The sequence below is a fragment of the Mercenaria mercenaria genome, chromosome 4, assembly GCF_021730395.1.
Source record: "Mercenaria mercenaria strain notata chromosome 4, MADL_Memer_1, whole genome shotgun sequence".
In the NCBI taxonomy this organism is placed as follows: Eukaryota; Metazoa; Mollusca; class Bivalvia; order Venerida; family Veneridae; genus Mercenaria; species Mercenaria mercenaria.
This window is the reverse complement of record NC_069364.1, coordinates 31,677,628-31,702,709: the sequence shown is the minus strand read 5'-3', so window position 1 is coordinate 31,702,709 and position 25,082 is coordinate 31,677,628. Positions and strand designations below refer to the sequence as shown.

At 33.6% G+C, this 25,082-nt stretch overlaps 1 protein-coding gene across 1 annotated transcript; it reads left to right on the top strand.

The window, feature by feature from the left end:
- The first annotated feature begins 1,851 nt into the window (after positions 1 to 1,851).
- Positions 1,852 to 24,956, top strand: LOC123553323 (uncharacterized). Its single transcript, XM_053542123.1, has 11 exons — positions 1,852 to 1,872; positions 3,560 to 3,713; positions 8,266 to 8,581; positions 9,404 to 9,558; positions 10,706 to 11,062; positions 11,463 to 11,870; positions 12,205 to 12,305; positions 13,524 to 13,625; positions 18,540 to 18,625; positions 19,003 to 19,358; positions 24,760 to 24,956. The coding sequence occupies exons 1-11, from the start codon at positions 1,852 to 1,854 to the stop codon at positions 24,954 to 24,956; spliced, it is 2,253 nt and encodes a 750-aa protein (XP_053398098.1).
- The last annotated feature ends 126 nt before the right edge of the window (positions 24,957 to 25,082 follow it).

Sequence of the window (25,082 nt, the reverse complement as noted above, 5' to 3'; positions counted from 1 at the left end):
AACAGGACTTCCCATCATACCTTAAATTCTTAGGAAGTTTCTTTGGGTCACCCCGCCTTTCTTGATACTTTGGTACATATTTATGGTAATCATTATCATCTTCCTCTGAACTACTGTAATAATAATGTCGATTACCATATTTACTGCGTCGGGGTCGAAAGTGTTGTTGTCTATCTGTAGACGAAGATCTAGAAGACCTATGTCTTGAAGAAGTTTTTCTACTGTCATAATATGCAGATTCCTTAGCTTTGGAACTGTATTTATCACTATGTCTTGTCTGTCTACATTTTATGCAAGTACATCGTGACCTTGACCTTTTGTTGGAGTTTGCTTTACTATGATGGTTTCCTGAACTGTGTCTATCCCCAGATCTGCTACTACTACTTGACCTTGATGACCTTTCAGATGACATTGATGATTCAGATGACCTTGAACTTTCAGATGACGATGATCTATCATAGGACCTTGACCGTTTATAGTTCGAGTGGCTAGATGTCTGATGTCTTGAAGATCTTTCTTTATATTTAGTATCTTCTGACCTTGATGTATGAGACCTAGCACCCTTGTCATCTGTCCTTGTTCTTGATGATTTAGTGTCATCTGACCTTGCTGTTTTGTCCATCTTTTCACTGTGTGGATGTTTATGATGTAATTTAGTATTATCTGACCTTGGTGTTCTTTTGCCAGATTTAGTGTCTTTTAACCTTTTTTCTTTACTACCGGATTTAGTGTCATCTGACCTTAAATTGTATTTTTCTTGCTTGTGATGTTTACTGGGAGATGCAGAACGTTGAGGCGAAGATTGATATGGATATGATTTTTTATCTCTTGACCTTACATCACGTGACCTTGATCTATGACCATTTGACCTTCGGTGTGGAGACTGAGACCTATTTCTTGAAGAACCATGATGTGACTCATGTCGCGATTTAGATCTATCTGACCTATGTCTAGACGGAGATCTAGAAGAGCTGTGTCTAGTAGATCTATGCCTTGTATCAGATCTTTGATGTTTGGGCGACCTTGACCTGTGACGTTTGGAATGTTTATCTGTAATATTACTGTCGCTGGATTTGGTCGGTTCTTCGTGTACCTGTCTGTCGCCTGAATTTTTGTCGCTTGATCCTGAATGGCTATCGGATTATATGATGACTTATCTGCTACCGGTTCTGGGTGCGAAATATTTTTGGTCAGAGATATTTTTGGTGTGACAATTTCTTTCTTGATAGGAGACCTTGACCTTGCCCATGTACTAGAAGTACTAGGCCCTGTATGTAGTGATGTTGCTTGATTTGGGCGTTCATCAGACTGTGGTGTTTTTGGTAAGGCTGCTAACATTGAAGCAATGTCTGTTCTATTCATGCCTTGACTTAAAGCTAACAACTGTTCAAGACATTCTTCAATTTGTTGATTTAATATTTTGTGTGGGGAATGGGGAGATAATGGTCCCAAGGCGCCTGTCATGAGTGACATCCCTTTCGGAGTCGTAAAACTATCTGTCAGAGTCGGTCGCACTAGTGGACTGCTTGTAACAGGTGCCTCTGTTGTTGTTTTTACAGATAAAGTATCTGGATTAGGCGCAGGTTTTGGTGAAACACTAACTGCTACATTCCCCCCTGTCTTATTAATTTTATCTGGTGAAGTAACTGGAATTGTGAAATCAATATTTTCCAGTATATCTGTTGTTAATTCACCAGGGAACACCATAGCCAAAGCTTCTTTTGTGACAAATCCATATGTCTGTCTAAATGCTATTATTTTTTCCGCCTTCTTCGGTCCTATTGAAGGGATGTTCTGCAATTCCTCTTTGCCTGCCGTATTAATGTTGATGGACATTTTGTGTGTAATTAAATGTCAATTGTCGGACAAAGCGTAATCACAATTTTTAATATTATGGGTATAGAATACACCAAAATATTTTATACTTTTTGTTGTAAATTGATATAAGTATAGAATACTCAGACACAATTTATTTTTCTTGTTTATTTATTTTCATGTATTTCCAGTATAGAATACTGAAGAAATAATTCAATTTTTATGGTCAAGTAGGTAGAACTGTTTTGTTTTGTGTATAGAATACAACAAAAATAATTTATCTCCAATGTTTATCTATTTAAATATATTTCCAGTATAGAATACTGAAGAAATAATTTAATATTAGAGATCTATATGGTAGAATTTATTTGTTTCGTGTATAGAATACGCCGAAAACAAAACACCTCAGATTACAAGCTACAGACACCCACTTGTGTATAAAATACACTTTTTACTCAAATATTTAAACCGGTCACTCAGACTCAAACAATAAATATTCAAATTTCTTATAGCAGTGTATTGGATACACTAAAATATTTTTCCATTGGTAGACACCACCATTTATATGGAAAAAAATAAACCAACCTTATTTCTGTCTGTATATCTGTTGAAAATAGGTAGGTCTAGAAGACTGCTACTCTATAGTTTTATTCTGTAATCTGTTAGAACCTGTAAGAAGAGCAAAGTGAGTCTAGAAGACTTCACCGGAAGTGGACAGGTTTCGTGAAAAAATTTCAACTAATTTCCGGCAGAAGTTGAAAAATTACTTGGCTTGAAACCTGGAGACTTTACAATTAAATCTATTTTTCTTCTCCCAAGCTACAAAAGCCTTTTTCCTGACCGAAACCTTATTGTTGATTATATGATAAATAAATCAAACTAGAAGTCTGGAATTTATTTACCAGCCTGCTCAACCCTTCAGACTGCGCTTAAAACGAAAACCTTCAAGTCACTGCCAAACCTTATGTAGTGTAATCAATTTCGCCCTTATGCCGTGCCGGCCTATGACAAAAATGTCAACTCGAAATTGATGCTGTCTACCCTTACGGCAAATGACTGTATCTGCCCGCTAAATTGCCATTTGAATCCTCGTCGCCATTATTGTATCATCATTGAATTAAGCCACAGTCAGATATACCTTATTGGCCAGGGGGAGGACGGGGACTTACCCACGGAGATGTAAATTAGTAAGAAGAGATTACATACGTCTGTTCTCTGTGGTGACACTGTAAAGTCTGCTCTTCTAGTTGGAGAATCCCGCCCTCTAACGACTTCCGGAAGTAGGTATCACACCACTAATAATACCAACCTTTAGGAACACGGCCGCTAAATGTATCATCCGTCACAACAATATTCTGGTTAATCCATATTAAAGTTTTGTATCTCCACACATCAGTCATTATAACTGTACTGTTAATTGTTTATCATCACTCATTCATAGACCATATATCCCATTCCTACAGTTATAATGGTGTCATAAATCTATTTTTAGAATTTCTGTAAAAGCATTCCAAGAAAAACTTAATATTATGTAGATGTGTTCTGCATCTGTTAAATAGTGCATGGAAATGTAGCATTAAATGAAACATTTTTTGACATTGCTGTCTGTGGTAACCTCTTTGTTAAGAATTTCTTGACTTGTGTTTTACACCTTTATATTCTCTAGGCTGCTGCTGACAATGACTTTGCCATTGGTCGCAACCATTTATGGCATAATCCATGCTTTTTAATTGGACTATTTCAGCTGTTGTTGTTTCCTGAGGGCACGAGATGGACACCAGAGAAACATGCTATATGCCAGAAAATTGCCAAGGAAAAGGGATATCCAGAATATAAACACATGCTTTTACCCAGAACTAAAGGATTTACTCTGTCTATGCAGCTCATGAAAGGAAAAGGTAAGTTAGTTTTAATCCTATTATGACCGTTTTCAAAGTAGAAGGGCATATTGTTTTGTACATTGTCTGTCTAGCTGTCTGTCTTCTGGTCTGTTTTTTGGTCAGTTTGGTTTCCCGTCAATAACTAGAGAGTACTTGGTTTCAAAATGTTCAAACTTCATAAGATGATTGCCTTTGGTCAGTAGATGACCCCGATTGTTTTGAGAATTAGTGGGTTTTTTTAGCTCACCTGAAGTGCTCAGGTGAGGTATTGTGACCAGTCATTGTCTGGCATCATCCATGGTGCGTTGTCCTTCAACATTTGCCTTGTTAACACTAGAGGCCACAGTTGTGACCCAATCTTTATGAAACTTGGTCAGAATGTTTGTCTTGATGATCTCTAGGACAAGTTTGAAAATGGGTCAAAAACTAGGTCAGTAGGCCAGATCAAAAGAAAATCTTGTTAATACACTAGAGTTCACAGGTTAAGTTTGAAACTCATGAGTATTGGTCAGAATGTTTGTCTTGATGACCTCTAGTTCAAGTTCGAATCTGGTTCATGTGGGTCAAAAACTAGGTCACCCTGTAAAATAAAAGGAAAAGCTTGTTAACACTCTAGAGGCCACAGTTGTGACCAAATCTTTATGAAACTTATTCAGAATGTTCCGGCATCATCCATGGTGCGTTGTCCATCAATATTTGCCTTGTTAACACTAGAGGCAACAGTTGTGACCCAATCTTTATGAAACTTGTTCAGAATGTTTGTCTTGATGATCTCTAGGACAAGTTTGAAAATGGGTCATGTGGGGTCAAAAATTAGGTCAGTAGGCCAGATCAAAGGAAAATCTTGTTAAAACTCTAGAGTCCACAGTTTAAGTTTGAAACTCATGAGAATTGGTCAGAATTTTTGTCTTAATGACTTCTAAGTCAAGTTCGAATTTGGGTCATATGGGGTCAAAAACTAGGTCACTTGGTCAAATCAAAGGAAAAGGCCACATTTATGACCCTATGTTCATGAGTCTTGGTCAGAATGTTTATCTTGATGATCTATAGCCCAAGTTCGAATCTGGGTCATGTGGGATGAAAAACTAGATCACTAGGCCAGATCAAAGGAAAATCTTGTTAACACTCTAGAGATCACATTTTAAGTTTGAAACTCATGAAAATTGGTCAGATGTTTGTGTTGATGAAATCTAGGTAAAAAAAAAATTGAATCTTGGTCATATGGGGCCAAAAACTAGGTCACCTGCTCAAATCAAAGGAAAAGCTTGTTAACACTTTAGAGGCTACATTCATGACCTTTTCTTCATGGAACTTAGTCAAAATGGTTATCTTGATCTTTAGGCCAAGTTCGAATCTGGGTCATGTGGGGTCAAAAACTAGGTCCAATCTTAATGAAAATTGATCAGAATATTTGTCTCCATGAAATCACTAGGTCAAACATGTTTACACTGTTACGGTGTGTAACTCAGGTGAGCGACCTAAGGCCATCTTAGCCCTCTTGTTTTAAGTCTACATATTTATGCCCCCTTCAAAGAGGGGCCATATCATTTTGCTCATAATCTTTCTGTCCATAGAATTTGCATTGCTACTTCGGTTAGGATGTATCATTTTGAAACGGGATAATGTCTTTTTCAACCACGTAGACATGTACGTACGGACACACACACACACACAAATAGATCAATAGATACATGCTTTATATATAGATAAAACACTTCAATTTTTTGTAGAGAGAAATGAAAGAGAATCACGGAATTTATTTAATACAATAATAAACAAGTTTTTTTTATCTTTCTTTATTATTATTCCTTTTAATGCTAAACTTGACAATTAACCTCATGGAATAGGTAAGTTTTACTGCCATAAACAATATAGCATATTTCAAGAATCTAAATGCAGCAATGTTTGAGTTTTACACTGAATGCCTAATATGCGAAGCAAACTATAGGCTTAATTCAAGAAGAAAAAAAACGTATTTTACCTTTAGATTCACTTCCTTCTGCGTAACAAAAGAAATTGTCACTCAGTACCTTGGTAGAATTGACACGACCGACACTTTGAAAAAAAAAATCAGCAAACGCATGTTTAATTTTTATAATGGGAGCTAGGAAAATAAACTGCATTTCTGGATTTTCTTTTTTAAATCTTGGTAAGTGACTTTTCTTACGAAATAAAAAAAGAAAATAGCGTCCAATTTTGTTAAAACGAAAACATTTAAATAATAAATAGAAAAAAAAAATAAATAAATAAAAAAAGGGACAATTTCTATAGTTTTCTTTTTAAGTAATTGGCAAATTATTCTTCTTTGTCAGATTCGGACAAATTTACAACGTTTCCAGCTGTCATATTTTTATTTTAATGCAAAATCCATGAAATGTTACCTGAATCAAGTTCAGTTCTTCAGTGTCACAAAACACGAATTAATGATAAAAAGAAATTTTACCTTGTTTACATTCAACTATTAATGTCTGATATAAAGTTGTCGAAAAATAGAAAAAAATAAGCTTGCATATATGCGACATAAAATTTCGAAAAAAAAAATAGTAAAATGGTTTAAATGCATTTAACTTTTTTAATGGGATATAATGTTTAACCCTGGCACTATTTACCTATTTTATCATTTTAAAACACTCAATTTTCTCGTCTACATTAAAATTATTTCATTTCATTTATTGTAGACGAGTACCCCTGGAATAATGTTGAGGCCTCAAAACAAATATGCGCGTAAGCACTGAAAGCACATGCAACTTACCCCAGCGAGAGCTGTAACAACATTTCGTAAACAAATGTAAATATTCAATTTCTAGATATATTATTTATTTCCTGAATATGTTTTAGCGCAAAATTGTCGCGTTAATGCATGGAACTGCTCGGTAACCACAAGATGCTCGATAACTCTTACGATAATACTTTAAAATTTCTAGCAAAGTTGTTCATTTTTCTGAAATCTTTATCGCCATCAATTAGTTTTTCTCGATAATTATGCTTTTAATATTTAGGAAACTTTAGGTTATTGCGATAAACGTTTCAAAAACGTTCGAAGTATCAAGATAATTTCAGAAAGTATCTCGAAAGCTTATCTAGCTACTAGATGGCATCGGTGGGCACTTACACAAAAGGTATCGAGAAAATATTGTAAATTATCACAAAAGTATTTTCAGAAAATCTTCCACTATTGAGATAATCTTTTCAGAAAATAAAAAAGGATAATTTTTGAAGTATCGCGACAGCTACATAACCTGGCTCATGGCAGAAAAATGTCACCATACGAAGCAGTGTTTCAGAATTAGTACATACAATTGTTTACGTAAGCCTCTAGCAAAATTGTTAATACATAATGATTTACTTGATATGTTAAAAAAGGATGGTTGTCGGTTATGTGGCTTGTTTTCGTTATAATTTTTATGTATTCTCATAGGAGTTTGTCGCAATTGATTCTTTGCTGAAGCTTTTTCAAGACTATTATCACTATTAGATTTGTAAACAAACATGACCTGAAGTTACCGTAATTGTATTTTATATATGTCTAAGCACTTTAACATAGGTAATATTTCTAGGACCATCATGCCATTTTGCGTCCAAAAAATAGCTTAAGCGCTTGGTTTATAATTTCGAGCGTAAATTATCTTAATCTTGAGCACACGACTTAATATATCAGACGTGCGACATAATTTGTCGAGCGCTTGTCGAATGAAATAACTACAGTTAAAAAAACTTGAGTTTGCCTAAACATGAATGTATCTATAGTTTATTTTTTGTATGTTAAATTCGTCAGTTAATCATAAAAATCGGCTGTTCATACAGCACATTACAGTTTTAGTCCTTATTAAAGTTTTTTTTCTTTTGTAAGACGAATACGCTCTTATATTATCGCAGTAGATTAGAAAGAATATTTAAGACTACATTTAACGTGTGTACCAGGCGTAAAATTGACATTGTACGTACTTAAAATCCATACACAGTTGACCAACTAAAATATGGTGCATTGAATTTCTATTACTGAAATAAAAAAAAAACAACGGTATACTGTCGTATGCGTTTTGTTAAGCGTTTTGTTAAGCCGATACTAAGTTATACCTAAAGCATGCACAAAATTATTAGATCTAATCGTATAGTAACATTGGGAACTATGAAAAATTACATAATTATCAAATATGAGTTCTTACAGAACGTTAAACTTTGATAAATATAAAATGTGTGTAGAATGTATAGAAAATGTGTGTAGAAAATATAAAATGTGTGTAATTTTCATTGTTTTACCGATAAATGGTGTTTCACATAAATATTGACATTTCTGACTAACATTATAGCAAGAAAATAATTGCTAATGTGTCATTTTTAAAACAAATTCTAGATGATTCCTTATTATTAAACCAGTTTTCTGTTCTGTTAAACGTGATCTACCTTTCATAATACAAATATGTATGTAATTTTCATAATACAGCTATGGACTTTAATTTCAATACATGATGTTTACATATTGATTTAAAATGAATACATTACAATAATCACCGAATATTGCTTGAATTACATAACAGAACTAATTTTAGCCCAATATATAATGTTTCAGTTTTCTTAATTAGTGCTCAAATCTTGCCAGAGCCCTTAGTTCAATATAATAACCGTAACTCGGTGTGCTATGGTCCTGGAACACATGGCCAGTTTCGTCCATCCTGTCCGAACACCGACACCGTCATTGCGGTACAGGAACTGAGAGTAGGCTCGAAACCAGTAGAAGCTGACTGTCCAAACAGCGTTACTGAATGGACAGACCATACCGGAAGTTACCTCGTGGATCACTCTGATAATACTAAGATTCTTAATGAATCTGCATGTTGCTTTCCGGATGAAGGTCAAGACTGTACATTTATATATAACTATACAAAGTAAGCTCTTTTCACTATTAGTTTGTATGCATATTTTTTATGGTTCACATTATACATTTGTTCATATATGCATACTGAGTGTCATACTTTTGTAACTAACAGATAATACAGCATAATCAATTTGAATTCAGCTTAGTTTGAACATTCACAGTTTTTTGTTTGTTATAAACATAAACAAACACATGTATACTGAATTGTAATGACGTTCACATTGATTAACTAAGTACACGTAAATAGCCACCAGGATATCTTTGCAAAACCAGGATTTTGGCAAACTTCACTACCTTTTTTAAGTGGCTTAGGAACTTCTATTTTAGTTTAAATGGTAGTTTAGGGACCAGGGAGCAATAAATGACTGAGTTTTGTGATGTTTCAAAATCGTGTATGTACGAAAAAGTCAATAAACATTTTTTGATCGGATTTTCCTAAAATCTGATTTGATAATTGGTGTCCGCTCGGATTTTTTGAAATTGCAGTCGGACTTTTTTTCCCATATGTCGGCGTGCTGGATTTATAACTGCCCATTTCAAAATTATATACAACTTTCTAAACGCTTGAAAACCGTTTAACAAATAACGTTTTCTGTTCTATCTGTTCATATTTCAGTAGATAATGCCAAACACATGAATTAAACTTCATCACAGATTTGAATAAAAAGAATTGAGAGTAAAGTCTAATAAAAATGTTCCAGATAGAATAACTAAGTTTCGTGTCAAGAGTGGTCCTGTTTTAATTTTTTAAGCAATAGGCAATTTCTTAAAGTAATAAACTTAGTTTTATAGATAAGATGTTTTTCTATTGAAAAGTAATGAAATATTTCAGTTCTGGTTTAGAATACAAGTATCACATTGATTCGTCCGGGTATTCAGAGAGCAAGCCAGATATGGAAGTATCCTGGGAAAAGACACGTTGCAACAGCACGTCCATTTATCCGATCGGCACACATTTCATGTACATGGATTACTCGTGTATCAAACGTAAGTTTATGTCTTTCCTCCTGCAATACACATAATTATGTTTATTTCAACGACAGACATATTTAATTGTTCCAATAAAATCGTCAAATATATCAAGAGTCATGTGAAGAATTTTATTTTAATCGTATCAAATGTAAGCTTGCGAAACATTTCCGTAGTGAATTCGGAAATATAGAGTATATTAGGTTACTGTCTTTCTTAACTTAAGTTTATCCACTGAGTTGGAGAAAGGTTTATCCACCTGAGGCTTGCTATTTATCCTGCAGTCAATAAAATCTGTGTAAACATATATTTAATTTCAAAATGTTTTTTTTCTATACAGAAATAATCCAGAATTTCACTCACTTGTGAATTCCTACGTTCTTCAAGTTCAACCCCCTTGTCTGCTTGATCCAGTTACACACGATTCCTTACAATAAAACATTATTTTTATGCCTCATACTTTACTTTCTGAAGTTCTGTGTATTATAAATCATCGGTGCTAACTGGGCATTCGCGTACAAAACAAGCAGAATGGTTTTGACTCGGATAAAATACAGCCGAAAACCACGCTTGAGATGAATTCAAATGCCCGCAGTTTTAAATTTGCTCAAGTTTCGTACAAGACAATGTGAGATAATGAAATTCCTTCCACCATGAATGGTTTAGATCCAATAATTACAATGAACGACTGCTTAAATCTTGTTATTTGTGTAAATTTCTAACTAAAAATGAATGAACGCCAGATAAACAAAGTCAAGGACGATTCACACAGTCTTTAAAAACCGTCACCGTACCATTCCGTACGGAGGTTTACTAGGATAGAATGAACCAATTTTTTTTTAATTTACCGTGGCCGTCCTCATAAAATGATGAAATGTTTGAGCTTCGAACACAGCCCAGTTTACATTGCCTATAGCACATATACTTGAAAAAGTAGTCCGTCAGTTGCATTGACGGTATAAACCTGCATTGACTGTATAAAGCTCAAGTTTACACGGCAGGCAGATATCGGCCTGATAAATGCATAGTGGTAGGATAAAATATCTTTCTTACTGTGTAAACAATGTTTGAGACGCGATAAAGATAATCATCACCTTGTGGTAAGAAGCTAATAATACGAAAAGCAATTTATACTGACCAAGAATAATTTTATTTCAATTGGTAGGTACGAAGATAGGTGATATGTGTTCTAATAGCACATATACCACAACGGATGGTACATTTTACCTTTACAATTCTGGTTATCCAAGCAGTGTTAAAGCGACCGTCGACTTTTGTCAATGTGACATTCAGTCAGATGCAGCCAGCATTCAGTTCTACACAATTGATTTACGTCTAAAGAAAGATGGGAATGAATGTAAACAATCACTTAATATAACAGATTCTGAAGGAACAACTACCTGGGACTGTGAATCAGCTCCGATTTTCAACTTAACTAAGCGTATCCATTATCCAGTTGTAACAGCAACATTTATAAATGATCTTCAAATCGATGGTGGTTATGTCTGGATTGGTGTTTCCGGTACGTTGTTAAATGAAAATAATGATAATAACAATGATGATGATGATGATGATGATGATGATAGAAACAATATTTAAATCAATTAATACTGTATTGCTATAAATAACAGTGATAATGAAAATACCAAAAAAAAAAAATCACAAAAAATCTGATTGCGAGCTTGAATCAAAAAGTACTTCCAAACAAAAGAAATGCTGTTTAATCAAAATGTAAATAAAATATCTAGATATATAGATAAAACTTGTGGTTACCGTCCGCATTGTGAGTATATTTGCTAGTATCTATGTTTAGCTTTTTTTTTCTTTTTTTTTTATAAAAATGTGTTAACATCTGTAGACTATTTTTATATTCAGGTACTCTTCTTTGCATTACATGTAAACACTCTACTCTGTGATTGTAGGTGACGGTGGCGACCAGGTACTAATTGATTGTAGATATCAATTAAAAGAAGGCACGATTCAAACTACGACACCCATTCAATATACAAGCACTGCAAAAGGACCTACAGTCACAATGTCAACTGCATTATCTAGCGAAAGCACGTTTGAAATACATCGGTCAACTGCATCTGACGAAAGAACACCTGCACTACAGGAATCAACTTTGTCAGCTAGTGAAAGTTCCTTTACATTTTTTGGGCCCACTGTATCTATTAGTGAAACAACGTTTGCAATACATGAGTCAACATTTTCAACTTACGCTAGCACTTCTGCTGTTATTGACTCAACTATGTATACAAGTACCACAAGCAAATATACAACGCCAAATACACAGTCTTCGACTCATCCGTACACTATCGTTATCAAAGGTATAAACGTGTATATACCTGCTCTTGTCAGTTGACGACAAATGTCGCATTCATATCGCCTACATATCTGTATTTCCAGGTATTGCAGTCTCGACTTTTGATGCGTGTTTACACAAATAAATTTTATTATATTGTTCAATTTTCAATAAGATATTGTTTTCTCTTACTCGGTCTCTAAATATTCAATACAATATTAAAATTGTAACTTCAGTAATATCCCGTTAGTTTGTACAAAGGCTGAACAAATTCCAATATTTTTGTCTACCAATTTTTAGGATATACATCTACATTGTTTCTGTACATTGATTTACTTTTACCTACATTAATATTACAGATTATCGACAAACAATAATAGTATATGTTGTATGCGGATTAGTGGTGCTTGTTCTCATTTGTATCTTGGTCATGAAAATATGTAAAAAAGCTACATCACAGGTTAGTTCATGTTTGATGTTTCGTAATTCAATTACGTTTTAACCTCTGCTACAATGCAGGGGTTGAAATAATTGCTAGGTAGTAATGCACCACAACGATCAAATTGAAAATGGTTTAAGTGAAAACTTCCCCTTTACATCATTTCATGATTTTGTTTTGGGAAATTTTACCATTAACTAAAATCCCTACTATGAGTTATCTTAAACTGAAACTAACCATTTGCCCTAGTGTAGAATTACTATCTGCAAAAAGTTGTTTGATTTTTCATGTTTAAAAAATTTTGAAAATCTATATTCAGACTTTAAATGAATCTAATAATAGAAACATTATTATAGACGGCTATAAATAAGCTAATTTCTAGTTTTAGTAAAACTAAATTGGTTATATTAAAATAAAATAAAAAATATACCAGTAGCGTGTTGTTGTACACGTTTATATAAATAAATCCTTCATTCTATTTTTAGTGTGAAAACAGACCGTTTTAGCTGCGAATATCAATATAAACATCTTTCATTAACTTTTAATTAATTAGTATGTAGAATTATTACACGTTTATAAGTAATTCGGAGGGTGCGGGGTTCTACCCATCGGTTCCTCCAGTAAAGCTTAAGGTCACCTGGCACTGTTTACTGCTGAACTTTGAAAGTTGCATTATGACCTACATTGAGTCGATAATACTTTACACCTTTAAAACAATTACGATATGTTTGATATTGATATGATTAAGAGAGTTATTTTATGGTCGCACGATCAGTTTCCAAACATCACTTAAGAATTATTGTATTACGTTTCGTCCATTTATCCAATATCATTTCTAAGAGATTCATTTCGTATTTACTTTACATTTTCAATGTCATATATTTATATTTGATTAGAATCACATTTGCAACAATAATTCAGATACAGCATTTACTTTTCCTCATTTACAAGGTTATCGCTCATAGAAAATAACCGTGTTTTACAATTTGTTTCGACATCTTACGAGTGTATACTAAAAATGAAATACCATTACGCAGAACTTTAGATATCACTTTTTATGTAACAGATAACCTGATTTGAAATGTAAATGTAATAATACATTTGTTGATACTGTGCAGCTTGGTTGTGTTTATTAAACAATATTTACCTTTATATATATAAATTACAACTTTGATTGAGTGAATTTAGGTATATATAATCGTTTAAACTTAGTTCTTCCAACTTGTTGTCTAATCGCAGGTTGGCCCATTGAGGGTCGAAGAAGGAACCTCATCCGGGACAAATAGCGGTAATAGAAGATTAAGTATGGAGACTAAGGCTGATAACAGTAGTAATGATAACGTAAGTGAATGGTTTAAAAATTGTCCTTGAAGTTCGTAGATCCGAAGAAAATTACCTTATTTGAAACGACTGAATAGGTAGGCTAAAATGCCATACGATAAAGTGTTATGTATACTTAATATGATCTATTCTTTTTTCAAAACTGTATTTAATGATCATTTTTAACTAGTATAAGTCGAGCTAATCTTCAGTTTGTCTGTCTCCCGAAATGTTGAGAGATATGTCAGATTTTACACGATATCGGGTAGTTTTTGTGGGGCGTTAAAGAGAGACGACAATTGTATTTTATACGCATACATGTCTGAAATATATTTTGGAATTAAAATGTGGCCCGCGCGTTAACCAAAAATCATTCAAAACCTAAACCCTCAGAACAAAATATGTATTCTAAACACTTAATAAACAAATTACAGGATATAAATTTATACAAATCTAAATGAACCCATCAATGCACAAGTTCAGGAGGTCCCCTAATCTATAATTCAACAATATTGAACAACTCGTTGGAACCAAATATTCGTGTAACAAGTCAACAATTATGTATACTGAGAAAAGGACACCACCAATCTCTAAAAAATAAATGTTTCCTTCTATTTTCAGTCGTGTCACACATAAATTCCCAGACAGATTTCAGAAGTGTATGCATATAAAATACAATTGTCTCTCTTAAACGCCCCACAAAAACTACCTGATACTGTGTAAAATCTGACATATCTCTCAACACCTGAGGAGACAGACAAATTGGATATTCACTCTTATACCAGTGCAAAAAGACCATTAAATACACTTTTGAAAAAGAGAATAGAATATAGTAAACAACACAACACTTTATCGTATGCCATTTTCAGCATACCAATTCAGTCGTTCATACGTATGAAAACAGTTAAATAACGGTTTCAGGACACTACATTTGTAGACAAAAATGTTCCAAACTGTCCATATTAACTCTCCCGTATTGAGATCTAAAGCAGATGTTTATTTAGCATGCGGCTAGACGAAAACAACGGCTGTGAGAAAAGTGCCTCATAACTGTTTATTTTTCTTTGCAAATTTAAGCTAAATCATCCTTCCGGTTTTGACTGACTGACACCTCGGGTAAGAATTTTTACACCTGACCGTCACTGAGGAGCTAGGAAATTCGACTCACAGATTCAATTATCTTATACAAAAATGATTTACTCCCGCGAGTCTTTAGTTTTATAAACATCATAACTATTTGAAATTATATATAAATATCAAATACATCTAACCATTTATTCAGAAAAGACCATAATATGAAGTTGGCACTTGTCATTTTTAAGACTTTTCAGTGTCCGAATAAATTTCACTGATTCTGGACCTTTATACGTGTACTCGTTTCCTGAATTAAACCAGACTTCAAAATTTTTCATGTCAAGAATATAAGTCTTTATATTTGGGGGATCTAAAGTTGCCCAAATCTTGCTTACGAAATGAAGTGAAATTTACCCTCTGTCGCTACACAACACACAGAGGAAGTTTAGCTTACGGCATTGTGTTAAAGGAGCTGAACTCGACTAACTCTGCTTTGAGGCAGGGTTGACTGACTTGTACTTGTAATGGTAATAGGGTCAAGACTGTGGTTGGACATTTACTTTGCATATGGAAGTAATAGTATAAGCGTGACAGCTTATCTTACCCTAGAGTTTTACAGCTGAATGCGAGGAAAATCTGAAAACGGTACCATTTAATTTGATTTGGGCGTGATAATAACTTTAATCACTGAAAATGATTTTATAGCAATTTTTCATACACCGTTAAAATATTGGGCTACTCTACCATCAGGTTGTCTTTGAAATCCTTAAAAAGTTTTAAATGTTCAAACAGGGGCTCTAATCTAAGTAAAACCAGCAAAAATAAGAGTTTCTCGTCATTCAATTTTAAACAATTTCGGAATCGTTTTACAGTTAAATTGAAAATTTCGCAAACAAAATGCGTTGATACAAGTACTAGGAAAACATAAAACGTACAGTTTTAGAAGAGTATAGCAACTATGTTAAAATATATAGCAACTCATCGTAATGCATTTATTTTCAGTCTACGAGATCAATCTTTATTTTTCGATAAAAATGAGTTAGATATAGGTTTAAAGGCCTAGATCCACTACTATAAGTGCCCCCACCCCCTCACCAAATCCAGTTAACAACTACAACCTTATCTGTGGCTTCTCAGCAATTATGTAATAGTTGTTAAGTGGAGGGCAATTAGCAAAGCAAGTCGTCCCAACTAGACCATGAAGATGTGTGCAATGAAGTCGAAAGCTAAAATTTTTCTATCTGTGAATAATAATAATAATAATAATGATTTAAATATATTACTTATAAATTATAATAATAATGATAGTTATATTAGTAAGCCACAGGTATAGTGAAAACTGAGTACTTTGGTAATATTGACAGACCATACCTGTCAAAATGTCTTACCAGTGGAAGTGAATCTTACATGTGTACTTATAGTTAATAATTACAAAACAAATGGTAAAATGGTTTTATCATAACAGTGCATTGACTTATATTGGAATATAACGTAATGAGATAAAATGAAATTTTGTTTCATCCAAATTTAATTTTTAGTTAAAGCTAAACATTGTATAAAGATGTACATTTTTCATGGTGTAATTAATTATATTTAAATGCACCTACTGTTTTCTGTCTTTGAGGGCTTTCTTAACAATACTCAGACAGCAGTACAGTAAAATAAAAATATGTGTTTGTATATCACAATTTTCCTAAAATCCAGTTTTAATTTAAGTACATCTCAATCAAATGTTCACCAGATTATGGTTTAAATTCAGTATGAATAAAGATGACAGTCTTTTTATATTCATGAAATTAAAATCTTTAACAAACCAGTAAGATCTTGAAAAATTAAAAACATGCTGTTCTTCAAAAAAAAGAAGTTAAAATTGCACTATATTCCTAAATAAGATTCTTCTTTCATTATTATGTTTGAACAACTACATTTTTCTTTTAACTTTTAAACTTTACAAATGATTATTAAATAAAAGTTTAATAATAAAATAGTTTCACTGTTTACTTACATTTATAAGGCTGGCTGACTAACTGGAACCATCCTGTGCTAAGGAAGACAGATATCTCTTGGCACACTGCCAAGATCTAACGTTAAAGGTCACACTATTCAGAGACAAAAAATGATTGACTGATCTAAAGTAGATCTAGATTTCATAGCATGGGACTAGACGTAAAAACGCTAGTGAGAAACCTTTTTAGCTCACATGAGCCAAAGGCTTATGGTGAGCTTTTGTGATCGCTCGATGTCCGACGTTAGTCGCCCGTCGTCCGCCGTGCGTGGTGCGTCCGTCAACGATCTTCAAACCACTTGGCAGATTTACGACAAACTTCACAGAAATAATTCTTATGTGGTTTAGTTGTCATGGCAACCGAAATAAAAAACTTAAAAAATCTTCTTGTCCAAAACCGCAAGGCGCAGAGCCTCGATATTTTGCATGTGACATCATCTAACGTCCTCTTGTTCAAGTTATGCCTCTAGGGTGAGTGAAAAGAGGCCCCGCCCCGGGGTTCCCAATTTTTACATAGACTTATACAGAAAAAAATCAACAAGACCTAGGCCTTTGATATCTGGTATGTAGCATTGTCTTATGGTCTTCTACCAAGAATGTTCAAATTATTACCCTGTGGTGAAAAAGAGGCCCCGTAGACTTATATAGGAAAAAAACTTTAAAAATTTTCTTGTCTGAAATTGCAAGATCTAGGCTTTTGATAGTTGATATGTTGCACTGCCTAGCGGTCCTCTACCAAGGTTATTCAAATTATGCCTCTAAGGTGAGAAGAGACCCCATCCAGGGGTCTCAATTATTTTTACATTAACGTAATATATAGGGGAAAAATCTTGCCTGAAACTGCAAGGCCTAGGCTTTTGATATTTGGTATGTTGCATTGCCTAGTGGTCTTTTACCAAAATTATTCAAATTATACCTCTTCGTTGAAAAGAGACCCGGCCCCGGTGTCCCAAGTTTTACAAAGACTTATATTGGAAAAAATTAAAACTCGTCTGAAAGTTCAAGGCCTATGCCTTTGATATTTGGTATGTAGCATTGCCTACTAGTGTTTCTCTAACAAGATTGTTCAAATTATGCCCCTGGGATCAAAAGTTATATAGGAAAAAAATAAATGGAAATTTCTGATCATATTTCCTAGACTGTTAATTATAATTACTTTATGACCCCAAGTAATTAGGGGTTACTTGACTGTGACCATGACCTACTGACTTACTTTCTTGTATTTTAAGATACATCCTTGAAATCTAGATGAGATATAAAGTTTTGTACACCGATCTTAACACTGACTTTAAGTGACCACGAATGTGACCTACTGACCTACTTTCTTAATATTCTATTTTCATGAAACACAAATGAGCGGTCCAGGGTCATCATGACCCTCTTGTTTTCGCAAATGTGAGCTGAATGTAAATTGATGCATGACTGTTCCGGTTTTGACAGACTGTTGACACCTCGGCTAGTTTTTAGACCCGACGTAACTAAAGAGCAAGGAAATTCTATTCGAGTATTCATCTATTTTACACAATTATTCTAGGTTCTATGAACAAATAATCAATTTGATATAAATGTCAATATAATGCATCTACCTCTTCTATTTACAAAACGGTGCCACTTAATCGTTCCCTACAGCTTGTATAGAAAGTGGTTATATAAAGTATCATTTCCAGCAGTAATGTTTCACGGCGTAATAATACAGTAAATCAACAAAGATTGTTTACACGCTTCCAAACAAAATGTACAGGGTATGTGTAACAGAAGTCATGTTTTGAGCACCTATAAAAGTTGGCATATAAACGTAGCCGGAGTATATACTAGATTGTACTCTAAAAGGTCTAACTTGACTTTTCTATTTTCAGACTTCTTGCGGTAGGAACGAAGATTCCGAAGAAACCGGAGAAAGAAGTTCAATTTTGAAAGTATTCGTGGCTGTCCCAGTTCAAATGTAAGTAATATTCAAGGTTAAGACTGAAACACATTAAACTTAATGATTCATAAAACCGTTGATACTGTAAGTGAAAACTGAGAGACCTTTTACATGCCTTAAGTCGTTCACAAAGACATTAAAACAGAATCGTAGGAAATTATGTTTGTACCTTTGTTACGCTTTATTAGATACTGTAAAATGAAAAATAATTGCACAGAACATATACTTATTGAACAAATTAAAGTTAAAGTGTTTTTATTTTCATTTAAAAAATAAATTTATATCCGAAATGTATTATACTTTATTTTGCCATTAATATTGTAGTAATTTGTACAATTATTTCAAATAATATGTACATCGTTTATACAGATTTCATTACCCAACAATACTTATAGCAAGAAAAAGAGCACTTCAAGTTTTGAAAGCGTTTGTGGCCCATCGAGTTCTGATGTGTGTAATTCTCCGATCAACGTAAGTTATGCAACAGACAATCACAAAACAGCACAAAGCGGTCATCATTTTGATGAAAGTAGTTCTTCCGAAGAGGATCACCATAATAAACCGAATCTGGGTGATCAAATTCTATACGATCGCACTCGCAGTCGGCATCCTCAATATGATTATCCCATAACGGGTCCTGGCTTTAGTGGACAATCGGAGGAAGAAACAAATATACACAGAGACAGCAAAAGAAAGATGAAATACGTTGACAAAGGCGGAAAAAACGAGGTTAAAGACTCAAATAGTCCAGGTATACCTAAAAGAGCGAAGAAAAAAAGGAAGAGGAGAGGAAAAAGGCAAGAAAAATAAGAAAAAAGCGAAACAATTTTGATTATTAAAGAAATAGAATCAGAAACTTTGGTATTGATATACGTTTTATATTCATGTCGTTTGTTTTATTGTTAAGGGAGATTACATATCTGAAGATCTATTCTTTAAGTCTTTAGGAACTGTTTCCCATTTCTACATATTTGTTTCACTCTATATAAAATAAACTTTTAACAAGACGTACGAGTTTAGGGATTGCGTGACTTTGTTGCCTAAACCATGATGTCTTCTATTTTGATATTACATGTATATGACATGCATTTTTTTCGTAACATACAATGTCATCAAACACTTTAAGTCAAAGGCCTCCTCTGCTACGTATTTCTTTGCCAGTGAACGAGAAAAGAAACATTTTTATTCGTCAGATTTCAGAGTGAAGAAAAAGAAAGAAAAAAATTATATTTAGTACACAGATTAATATTTTACATTACATACATACGATTTTATCTTATTTTCATGCCAATTACTTTATTAATATACTTGTATCAACTCGAATTCTGTTAATTGTGAGATATGTGTCCAGACGTTTGTCTCGAAAATAGAATTAGTATTATGTTTTGCTTATAAAATGAATCAGGTATTCGTGTACGAAAGTATGGACATTTTTCAATTTTTTTCGTTTCATCACTTTAATTCTTCGCCTAAATCTATTTTTTTTTATTCGTATAATTTAAAATCATGGATTTGGACTTCAAAAGAAAGATTTTGTTTCTTCAAAATTTTATCAAATATTTACGCAAAAAATGAGCTTCCTAAATCTGCTATAAGAATCCAACGCCAAACAGTTGTTTAATGTCTTTAATGGCTATATAAAACATGACATTAAGGGATAATTCTCTGTCAAAATATTTCTTTTTTTAAAGATCAAGATAAAAAAAGACACACACAAAAATAAAACAGAACGCGTTTGATGTTGTTGACCGCCATGCCTTCTGCTAGAAAATATGCCATGGCATGCATTTTTGTTTTGATTGATTCAAACAGGCAACATATAATCAGTGTAAATATGACAACTTCCGATCATTCTAGTGTCACTTTTGGCGTCCCTCGAGGTAGTATAATTTTACACGTGGTATTTCAATAAGGACATCGGCGAAAGAGTATCTGTTGTCAATATATTGCAACAACTAAGAAAATAAATACCGCTGGTACATATTTTGTGGCAGGGGCATGCTGTCTAAAAAAATTCATCAGAATATTCATCATCAAAACTGATAAGTTGATTTATCAAATGTGTTTTTCTTTGATTTATTAAAGTATTAGGATGAATTATATCTGATAGTACCATAGTGAAAATATCAAATACACGTTTCTCATGGTGGAATAAAAAAATCATAAAAATGGTTAAAACAACTGAAAAACATGAAATATGAGTAAAAATAAAATTTGATTGCTTTACATATAAGGTCATTTTAAGTACATGTACGTCGTAACACTGAGCTTAATTTCTACTGTTAAATGTTTGCTCATTTCATCTATTAAAAAAAGGAAGTAAAAAGCTACTCCTTGCCACTGAAAATCAGCATTTATCCCAACAATGGTGAGACAATCTATGTAACAAGATTCTTGTCAATTTTAATGTGCCGTCATAAGAAACTTAAAATCATTTCTATTCCTGCCAGTATTGTATTTCATAATCACTAAAATTAAAAACCTTCGTTTAAAATATTTGGGGAAAAAATGCCTTGGGAAAGTTGCCATGTCAGACCATTGCCATTGCAAAATTGCTTGGATGCGAGTATAAAGAAAATTTGGTCATTGATGTGGGCTGTATGATTAAAATTGCTATTTATATCTTTGCAAAGTATCAAACATACATACAAAATGACTGATTGCAAGCACGTATCATTATATAACTATAATCTCTAGACTGTAAACTAACATATCCTTTAGATAATATGGTTTTCAAAAACGCTTGAAACATAAAGGACAGAAAGTACCGAATGTGAGAAGTAAAGATCAGCGACAACACAAATGTCGTTCCACACTGGTTAGATGAATATTTTGTATAATGATGAATAATAATAATATCGAGCCATATAAATAACATATTAATTGTCTCAACTTCTTGGTTTTATTATTGCAGAATTACGCCGTTGATGTCTTCATCTTTTCAGTTTATCAATTAATTTAATGCTTGTGTACAATATTATTTGTATTGTTCCAGTGCACTGATCTGATAAATTCGTTTACAATAAGGTTGCAGTTACACAAAAGCCGACATTGATCCAGTCGCACAACTAGCCCGCCCGCTTAGCTGAATAAGGAGCGCAGATCTACCGATCGCAGGGTCGCGAGTTCGAGCCCTGGGCGAGGCGTATGTTCTCCGTGACGGTTTGATATTAAAAGACATTGTGTCTCAAATCATTCGTCCTCCGCCGCTGATTCATGTGGAGAAGTTGGCAGTTACTTGCGAAGAACAGGTTTGTGCTGGTACAGAATCAAGGAACACTGGTTAGGTTAACTGACCGCCGTTACATACCTGAAATACTGTTAAAAAGGGCGTTAAACCCCAAACAAACAAACAAGTCGCATAACTAGGTTTTCAAGGTCTTCAAAATCAATACAAATGAATATCAAATACGATCACTACAAAGTATATTGGTGAAATAATACACAATAATATACAATAATAGCGATTAGTAATCTTATATATCATTTGTTTTGCATTTTATTAAAACATGTCTAATTAAAACACCTTAGGTCATTATCGGGTTTCCACAGTATCACAAACAATATTATGATTAACTGCTGATCTGAAATGGCTGATTCCCAAGTTAACTTCATTATAAAAGAATAATTCAAATAACACTGATTATTTGATCGAATATTGCACTTTTAATGTACTAGGTTTATGAAACGACAAAACAGCTGAAAGCATTTTAAATGTTCTGATGTCACATTACTGACGGTAAACGTGGTGGAAAATTCAAGGGTATCATAAGACGGCTTGTCTAATCGTAGCAAACTGAGCTGTGTGACCTCTAGAATGCCTCGCCATTAGAGTCAAAATTCATGTGTTTTAGTGTGCTATGCATTAGCTGTACATAATCATATTACATATTTATTTTTTATTCTCCGTTAAGTTTGCAGGGCGACGTTTGGCGGGGCAGCATTTGACAGTGCGGCGTTAGGTCGAGCGGCTTTTGACAGTGTGCCATTACGAAGTTCGGCATTCGACGAGAGGGCCTATAACGTTTGACGTTTCGCTGCGACAGAACGAGATATCGAAATGGCCTAAATCAGCCACCATGATAGATATTTTATTTAGTACTTGTGTAAAGTTTAAGCATTATTATAGCACTATACTAGGCCGCAGTATTTACCTATAAAAAACTAGGGCAAGTGTAAATTGTATATTAAGTAATATAATCACCAATAAGATGACATTAAGTGATAATTATTTTAAGAATATGCCGAAATAATGAGATTTCGATTGAACAGGTACTTATTAATGATTAAATTCGCAGTCGCAAAAACATGAAGTTGTTTTCTTACAGAAAAACGAATGGATTTATACTTATTATCACCTATTTAATTCAAATAGGTTATTTCGTATGTATGATAGAAATTGTGTACTTGAAAAATGCTTCTGAAATTTATTTACATGAAATTTCTTTACATTTACATAATCAATATTAATGAGAAATATTTAACGGTATGTATCTGTTTGTGGTGCAGTGTTCCAACAATTGTTTACAATAAGCTGTATAGTGGACGCAACATGACCCCGATGGTTGACCTTTGTATTATAATACATAATGAGGCACAATTTATTATTGAAAAGGAGTGTACGTAAAACACGAGCTGCACGCAAAAATGGAAATATAAATGTGTGTGAATATAAATTAGTGTATTGGAAAGTTTTAAATGATCAAATGTAAGTATACATACTTTGATACTGCACTGTGTACAAACTTATTCTATATAAATATACACGGCTACCCTAAGGCCCCCTTATTTCTACAATGAAATAATCAATATGAATAATCAGCGTAAGGTCAACCATCGCGGTCAAGTTGCGACTACTATATTTCCTTTTACCTTTAACAGTGTTGTTTCAGTTCGATATGGTTCTTGTGTCAAAATTGTATATATCTATATCAATGTCTTTTTTGTTTTGTGTGATTTAACCCTTCCTTAGCATGCTGGACACAATTAATTCTGCCTTTGCGACCTGTGTAGATCATGATCAGCCTGCACATCGGTGCAGTCAGATAAAGATCTGCACTGTTCGCCATTCAGCCAGCATCTTTTAGGTAAGCACCCCTTTTAACAGTTAATGGTAATGTCCAAATTGAAAGATGTACAAGTCCATTATAGAAACTTAGCAGGGTAAGGGTTAAAGTCACACCGACAACTTTAATAAAGGGCATCTAGCATGTATAACCACTGAAACTTTCACTTGTCAGTTTGACAGCATTCTCTTACGAAACAATTCTACTTTTAAAATGGAGGTTTCGAGCCCCAATCAACGGACGGAAAATCATTTGGAATCAGATATTTTAGCCACTTGACCACTTATTCCTCGGCAGAAAAACAGCTAAATGATAACTTACTGTCAATTACAGTGTGTATTTTATTTTAAAAACAGCTTATACCTGTTATGTATAATTTATCAAAATACATGAACTACTTCATGTATACAATTTTCAAATATTACAATCTTTATTCCGTGCGTTATAAAACAATAAAAAACTGAAAAATATAGTAAATGATATAGCATTTTAAAAAATCAACATAAATGGTCAAAATCAAAGTGATAATTATTATGACAGACATTTAAACTAGATAATTAGATATCTATTAACTTTATCTACTTACTTATTCTTGGCATTCTAATAAATTCAAATCAACAATATAATAGGGTTATTATAACAGTAGCTTGATCTGGGATGCAGTATTCGGCTCGAGTGGATTTTGCCAGATCGGATCTCATGAGGCGCGCAAGCGCCGAGTGTGGTCCGACCTTGCATAATCCACGAGAGCCGAATGCAAAGTCCCAGATCCAGCTACTGTGATAATGACCCTTTTATTATATACCTTTACCATTCTGATCCTTGTTTTGTTCTTGAACAAAATCTTCAATTTTTATCGATATTAAATGGAACTTAGTGAAGTTTTTACGTGCGCTATTTATAGAAATATGTCGGGTCATACATATTAATAAAAATAGTCCGGCAGCATACAATACGGAAGGTACAATACGGAAATTAAAAGGTACAATACGGAATTTTTGTCTGTCTCTTCATATTTAATTGTAAAATACAAGCCAATTTATTTACAGAATTTATATAGGTATATAATAAAAGTATTTATTGCAGGACATGTATCTCTGACAGATGCAAATACATTGAGTTCACACAAAATGCCAAACTCATCAAATTCATCACATGACTATCAGACAACTTCGACCCAAAGCACAGTACAAGGGCAGAGATCTGTTCCAAGTTTAACAACTATACAACACAAAGACTCTACTTCAAACAGTAACACAATCGACAGGAATGATCACTACTAACACGACTATTACTACGGTAAAATTTCTGACTGCGGTTACACACCCAAGTTCAACGTTTATACTCCCGAATGATACAACGGTTGCACACACGACTGATACAGCTGTTACACAACTGACTATTTCAAC

Bases quoted from the DNA above. Each gene is read 5' to 3' on its own strand.
- LOC123553323 (XM_053542123.1), top strand. From the start codon at position 1,852: ATGTCAATTGTCGGACAAAGC. The intron at 11,063-11,462 runs GTACGTTGTTAA...CTGTGATTGTAG, and splicing joins TGTCTGGATTGGTGTTTCCG to GTGACGGTGGCGACCAGGTA. The intron at 19,359-24,759 runs GTATACCTAAAA...TATTTATTGCAG, and splicing joins TAAAGACTCAAATAGTCCAG to GACATGTATCTCTGACAGAT.